The sequence below is a fragment of the Seriola aureovittata genome, chromosome 4 (genome assembly GCF_021018895.1).
Source record: "Seriola aureovittata isolate HTS-2021-v1 ecotype China chromosome 4, ASM2101889v1, whole genome shotgun sequence".
NCBI classification, from domain to species: domain Eukaryota; kingdom Metazoa; phylum Chordata; class Actinopteri; order Carangiformes; family Carangidae; genus Seriola; species Seriola aureovittata.
The window spans coordinates 13633526-13641410 of NC_079367.1; the positions used below are offsets into that span (position 1 = coordinate 13633526).

General features: G+C 41.4%; 1 protein-coding gene across 1 annotated transcript in view; it reads right to left on the reverse strand.

Moving 5' to 3' along the window:
- The window catches only part of gucy1a2 (guanylate cyclase 1, soluble, alpha 2), a 38893-nt gene extending 36555 nt beyond the window's left edge, over window positions 1-2338 (reverse strand). Inside the window, exon 1 of the mRNA XM_056374195.1 lies at window positions 1003-2338. Coding sequence (XP_056230170.1) covers window positions 1003-1323 — 321 coding nt within the window. The 5' untranslated portion in view covers window positions 1324-2338. The remainder of the gene's footprint in view (window positions 1-1002) is intronic.
- Window positions 2339-7885: the final 5547 nt, after the last annotated feature.

The window sequence follows — 7885 nt, forward strand, 5'->3', positions numbered from 1 at the left end:
GTAAATATTGCTCTTTAGATTCTTAGATTTAGATTTCTTTTTAGATTTACGTCCTATCTCAAATGGCAATTCTGTTTTGTCTACATCTTGAACATCTGTCTACTTCCCGGTATATTTTATTGTTGAGCACCTACATAGCTGGGGCCACATTACAGGAGATGCAATCAAATTTCAACTATGCAATAGCAAATGCCCTAATCACATGCCATCTATCACAATTGCGCTCAGTTTTAATAGCTACTTTATTACATTACAGCCTGTAATACAACTGAGACACAGATAGAACTGAGACACACAAACACAGAAACAGGCTCATTCGTCACACTCCTCACATCATTACATATACACAGACATGGCATGGGCATCTCTCTGTCTCTTTTCCTCACAACAACATACTTATTATATAATCTGCCAGATGATTCAGGCTATCAGAGGTGAAGGATGAAAAGGAGTTTTTTTTTTTTTTGCCTTTTCATAGAAGGCACAGCACACATCATATCATAATATGAGACATCGTCTGGGATTTTGAAGAATCATACTATGTGGGAATAGTTTGAATGTTGTCTTTTCCCATGGCATGGAATGCTGTGTTTCTCTGAACTCTGGAGACAGCTTTAGCCTCTGGCTGTTTGGTCATCACAGTGACTGTTTACTACTGTGTATCATCTGAAGACCAACAGTCACTGATTTGGTAATAATGCCCACTATTAACTGTACACAGCATGACAGACAAAATAGACTTTAACATTATCATTTTAACAGATTTAAGAAGAATGCTCCTCAACTTTTTGGGGAAAAAATTAATTTAGTTAGGTTATAAGGCATAGGATATTCCCATAAATGTCACTATTTAGAAGCCTAACAGCTGGCTAAGTCCCTACTACTGAAGTAGTTGAAGTAAGATGCCTAAATGAATACAGCACTACAACTTTCTATAGGAATATTTAATGACATTTCTTGAAGGCACAGTCAAGCTCTTCAAGACCTGAGCTGGAGGCCTACCGTGGGTGAGGTCAGTCGCCTCAGGCTCTCTCCCAGCGAGTCCAGGTTCACCCGTCTCCTTCTGGTGACCCTCTTGTGGGGTCCACCGGGTCCTTGCTGCTCCTCGCCCGCCGGGCACGCCGACCTCTCGGCGAGGCTGCGGCCGTTCCAGAGCACCGCTCTGTGGGAGGAGGGGAAGGAAGAGAAGGGGCAGCCTCGGCTCTCCTCCGCCGGCTCCAAACCGCCGTCCCCTCCATCTCCCCCGGGGCTTTCGAGCCCGCAGTCCGAGCCCACCGAGCTGCTGAACGACTCGGAGGAGATCTTGCGCGACGACGAGGACATGGTGATGGTGAGGAAGAGGAGGAGGAGGATGGTAATGATGGCAGTGGTAGTGTTGAGGACGCTGATGGTGATGGTGATGATGATGGTGATGATGATGATGATGCTACAGCCGGTTCCGTACCACGTCCACCTCTACGCCGGGGAGTCATCAGATTGTGAGGGGTGGTAAGAGGGTTGGTGGAGGGTTGGGTGGGTGAGGGGGGTAAGGTCCTTCTATATAATTATGTATGCATATGAGTTGTGTATATGTAAGTGCGCGTGAGATAATAGGTCTGTCTGTGTCTATGTGTGCATGAGATGCGTCTGTCTGCGTGTGAGACTCAGCAACCTATTCAGAGGGAGAAGGGGGGTCGACGAGAACTAGAGCACTAACGGCACGCAAACATTTATGTAAGGGGGAGGAGGTGGCGGGGGTATCGCCTCTTAAAAACCGTCCTCCTTTGCCCCTAAAACAAATCCAACCTGCTCCCTGGGAGGCCAAACACTGTCCAAGAGGATGCTTCAAATAAAAAAAAATATATAGGCTATCAAAACTATTTTGAAGCAGACGTTGTTTTAAGTGGCGAAATTGCAAAACAGAAAAATGACAAAGGTCGCCAAAATCGACAACATGTTGGTCCACCACGGTAATTCCGACACATGTTAATTATTCCTCTCGCACATTGTCAATGTTGGCATCCAACGAACGTGGCGTCTCCCCTTTTTCACTTCACTTGTGCCGGAGAGAAATCCCCAAAGTCACGGCAGATGTGTCAGTTTCTCTCTCTCCTCCGTCCCTTCTCCTCCTGCCTCTGTCCTCTGCGACAGCGGTTCTCCGGTCTGTCTGCCAACTAACGGTCCTCTCATCATTCGTCCATCTTTCACTTATATTCCCTCACCGCTGGCCCCTCGGCTTTTGACGTGTCGTCTCTTTTGGTAGTGGCGCGGTCGGAGCGTGCGTGCTGGGCGAAGAGGTGGCTCGAGATGGGGGAAGAGGGAAAGAAAGCGAGCGCGCGCGGTCAGCCAACAGCAGCACGCACCGCTGGTGTGAGGATGAGAACGGTCTGCCGAGCTCGCGCTGTTCCAGATAGATAGATAGATAGATAGATAGATAGATAGATAGATAGATAGATAGATAGATAGATAGATAGATAGATAGATAGATAGATAGATAGATAGATAGATAGATAGATAGATAATCCATTAAGGGGCCCCTTCGCGAAAACTATTGGGTAATACATTAAGTCCTGTGCAACCACAACTCCTGTATGAAGCAATTTACATATAATTGCTTTTGTAATGTAAATGAAGATTGTAACATAACTTCTTCCAGGAGATCCACTGCACTACATGGCCAACTGTGTGCATCACTAGCTAATGTTAGAGTTGGAGAGCTGGAGTCCGCTAACATCAACAAATTACACAATACAAACTCTTCAAACACAAATAAATGCACATGCAAGTTATATTTTCCTTTGATGGTCTAAATGCTGTTTAGTTCCTCTGCACTACTGAACCCCCCCACCCCACCGCTGGCCGCCCAAAGTCTCACATTCACTGCATGTCAGCCATGTCTTGGGGAAACATCAAGTTTGTTTCAAAAATTCGATTAAATTAAATTATAGCAGTTTGGTTATATACAGTACCAGACAGAAGTTTGGACACTTTAAAAGTGTAGGCAAGTGTAGGTTTGACATGTAGGCCTACTGGTATACAGCAGTAAATGACACTACATCCTACATATTCTCATTTAGTGACATCTTGGCAGGCAACATACAGGTGATTGTTCCTCAATTAACAAACTGGAAAAGCAACATCTGATAGTAATCAAATAACAGTCAGTTGTTGGCAATGTGCCAGATGTGTTCAACATGGGTATACAAGGACAAATATGGCTCCACAGGAAGATAATGGAGCTGGCAGCAGTGGTGCATGCTTGTTGCCTCCCATCAGAGAGCAGGATGATGCTCATGTCTGGCACTAATCACAGCCATGACCTTGACCTTGATTGGCAGAGCATGTCTGTTCATTAAGGCCCCCAAAGGGACAAGCAGAGAGACACTGAAACAGACTTGATGCATCATGCAAGTGCATGCATGTGCGCACACACACACCACAGTGCAATTTCCTGGAGGTGCCTACTAATTCATTTGACTTTCTGGAGCAGCATGACCCCAATACATTGCATAGAATTTTGTTCTCTCTCTCTCTCTCTAACACACACCCACACACTCTCTCATTCTCTCACACACAGCCTGCACTAACACACACTCTAACACAGTCTCCATCTCCCTTTCCTTATCTGGTCGCTTGCTCTTAACAATCACTCTGCCATCCATCAGTTATAATGTGGGCATTTAATAAAGCTAACCCTACAATGGAATAAATAATGTTCCAGAGAAGATAAGGCCACTAGCTGAGGGACTGCCCTGAGCTGGCAGCCTGCCAGCTATAGCTGAGTACAGACAGGGCAAAAGCTTAGCAACTGTGCTATCAGGGAATTTGAACAGATAGTGAGGGTATACCACTTGGTGTTATATTCAATACATATATCTAACATGGATGGCCTCAAATTTACATTATTATCTCAAATGAACATTATATTGGTGATGAAGTACACAATCCTACGCTTACCCTAAGCATCATGCTTTGACTGCTCTAAAACATCAATGTGAATGTACATATGCAATTACATGTGCTGAAGAGTTGAGGAATTTTCTCTTATTCTTGTTGGTTTTGAATATAGATTCACATACAGCCAACATAAGTAAGACATTGTACGACACTAGTTTACTTTAAGCCAGACACATTATTAATTTAGAATAAATTAATTAAGTATCAGGCAATGCAGTTTACAGTATTGCAGTAAATAGGCCCATAAAAAGTAAGAAAATGAGAAGAGAAAGGAGGGAATGACTAGCATATTTTCCAGACAGATTTACACTGTCATTTCAGCCTGGAACACACACAGAAACACACAGGTATTTCAAAGAGATGCATGAAAAAAAGAGGGGAAAAACCATATATAGACAAAAACATCCAGAAACTCACTCTTACACATACATATACACACACACACACACACACACACACACACACACACACACACACACACACACACACACACACACACACACACACACACACACACACACACACACACACACACACTAAGGAGAGTTTACTCTGTCAAAATCTGAAATACGTGTAGGTGTGGAATGCAGGAAGATAAGAGGTTCAGCCCCATGATACACCAGCGAGTCCAACAAAGGTGTCTTTCCCAAGATATAAGCAGACAGTTGTGCAGACACACTGAGACATAAAACACAAATCTACATTTATCCCTGTGTCTGTCACACCACACACACAGACACACAATAAGAGCATTTCCTTGCTTTGTGCACTAGTCACTAGAGTTTAGATCTTTTATTTCTCTTGTGTGTGTGTCAAGTGTTTTAGCAGGCGTGTCAGCTTCAATTTTGTCACACAGAAGACATTTTATTATTGCCTCATCTTTCTGTCAGATATATGACCCCTGCTTGCTAATCATGCAGAATGACTGTGTAAAGTGTAAAACTGGACGTGAAAGAATTAAAAAAGAGAGGAAATCAGAGAATCCGAGGCAGAGAGTGCGAATGAATGAATGAAACAAAGCTACAGAGGACGAAACAGCATGGTGTGTGTGTGTGTGTGCATGAGAAACAGAGACAGGGAAAGAGAAACGGCTGTCTCAGTCATAAATCTGCCCCCAGCCAATCTAATTGGCTATAACCATACATCACTCCACGCCACTCTGCTGCTATTAACCATGAACCCGGGCCTCTCTGTCAGTTGTGCAATATAAATAACCTACTGTCCCGTCCCAGGGGATGGTTTCTACTGAACAACAGGGTTAAAGAGTAGCTAATTGTATGTTGTGGTGTTACACTGAAAATGCATTACAGATTCAGCTGAATTTCCTGAAAATGATGACATTAGGATTCGGTCCGTTTAATACACATTGTCATTGTGGGATGTGTTTTTTGGCAATTACATTATATTCAAGTGGCGGGCAATAGAGCTGACAAACTGAATTACTGCTGATTTACGATGGAATTGGCCCATTGATACACATATGAACGATGCATAATCCACAGTGCAGAGACTGTCCAGCAGCAGAGACACTATTGTGGCTATGGCTTGCAGATCTTTGCAACAAAACAGGTCTTACCAAGTTGGTGTTATAAGAATGATAAATAACAACAATGCATACTGCTTCCTCCTCGGGGAAATTAATTTTCTCCATGTCCCTGTGTCCTTGCTGACAGGGAGTTTACTTTTAGCAAACTCTAAAAATTCTTGTCTCAGTGTGACTTGAAATAATTGCAAGCTGAGGAGTGAGGTGATTTCAGGTAAAGTGTTTTTGGCAAATCACACTTCAGACCATAACATTTTGTCCAGTCCACATAAAGCGATGGGTTTTTTTTTTCACTACAACAGTTCCTCCTCAACCTGCCTACAGTGAAATAAAATTGTGGAAATGAATTCCAAACAAGTTATATCGACATAAACTGCACTCTCTTTTGTGGGAGTGTAACTTTCTGGTTGAGTGAGACAATTACTTTAACTTTAAAACTTATCATGCATGTGAGCAAACAATGCAAAAATATTTTTTCACATATCTCTGTCTAATAATAATTTTATCCATACATATAGTGTTCAGTAGTCAAATACACTGCTACTGAAAAGCTAACCAAGACACAACATAGTAGTTTTAATGCTGGACAGTCAACTGTAAAAAGTGATTCATTTCCTTCCATTAAAAGCTGGAATATTGTCATTTGATTAAGAAATTAACAGAAAATAACTTCGAAACTTGTTTAAAAGGGTCTTGTCTTAATGATATATCTTTTTGGACATTTGATCAGTTTATCTAACACTGTTAGATGAAGTGACAGTGCTTCAAATCTGCTCTGATTATATACAGTGTTTTAGTATATTTGAAGATAATAATTGTAACTGGATTATTTTAAAATAATATTTAGAAAATTGTTTTTTAATTGCTTCAATGCCAGCCTTCATGATACCAAGAGCATTTTGTTGCAGCCTGTTCACCATTTGCTGGGTGAGGTTGTTTTAAATAGAGTGATGGATCTTTTTCCTACTATGACATTTAGAAATACTTACCCATTTATATTCAAATCACAAGAGACAGAAAGTAATTAAATTGTACTCATAGGGGGTTTAGAATGTACCACACGCGACGATTATAGACACAGATTATCCTACATTAACAACCTAGCGACTACAGAATCTACCTATGGGATCTATTCCTATGACTGTCCCACACAGTGTCTCCCTCAGGTTTCTGAAAAGAGGGATTGATTCATTAAGGAGAGAACTGTCTCTAATAACTGCAGAGCATGTAAGAGCGAGAAAATCCTCTTTTCCCCCTGTGTGACCACATATACAAACAGTGAAATAAAAACCAATTCAAATATTCTTTTTTTTTTTTATGATTCACAAAGATTCACCACATGATGTCTGAGGTGAAACCTGGAAATAAGGTGGGTGCCTGAAGTGATGAGCTAATCAAAGAGCCAATAGCATAGATGAAAAAAAAAGATGAGGTCACATGCCAGGGCAAGGTGGCTGATTACTCATGAGAGGAGTGTATGCGTGTCAGACTAGGTGTGAGGGCTGTGATGCTGCAACATGTTTGTTTGTGTATACACTCGCCTGTGTGGCCTCTGACGACACTGAAACCTCTTAGAATTAAGTGACAGCTGCAAAGGATCACGAGGCCACAGAGGAAGAAATTAAATCCCTGGGCCAGAGAGCAGGGGAGGGCCGTTTTGGCAAGAGATGCTAGAAAAATAGGGTTTATGACACATAGATACGATGGCTCCAATTCAAGTCTTGGCTGAGAGAAACTTCATAGATGTTCCACTATCAACCAGCCCAGCTGTGCATGTGGCATACAGTGATGCTGATTAATAAGTAGTGTGGTTTTTTTGTTTTTTTTGTTTTCTCTTGCTCCAAAAAAACAAAAACAAACAACAAAACACTCCTATACCAATATACACAGCAGGCAGAACAACATAATTTTGTTTGACTATACCTATATGTTGTCAATTTCATGTTTGAGTATTTATTTCATTCAGAGTATAAATAAAACCTGTTGTTTAGGGGATGTATCCAAGGGGAGATGCTATTTTTCTTGTTTGCCAATGAGTGCTGACAGAGCTACGTCTGTCTGTTACTGTAAAACTCATCTGGCAAACAATGTTGACAAATGTATGTATGTATGTATGTTTGTGTTGCACCGTGACACTGAAACTGTAATTGTCAGGTTGTCACTCAATCAGCAGATCTGTTCCATTTATGGTTGAATGGAAATACTGTTGTTACTGTTCCTTAGAGAAATATCTTTCTATCAGCACACCACTTCTATTAGACTACCGTTTGTGTTTGATATTTAAAACACAGATATTATGTGTTCATTTACACTGTCACCCACAGTAGATTTCTGAAAAATGATGATACATTTTGATGTAAACTATGAACATTTTAATACTGAAATGCCTTCAAAACAAACAAATTC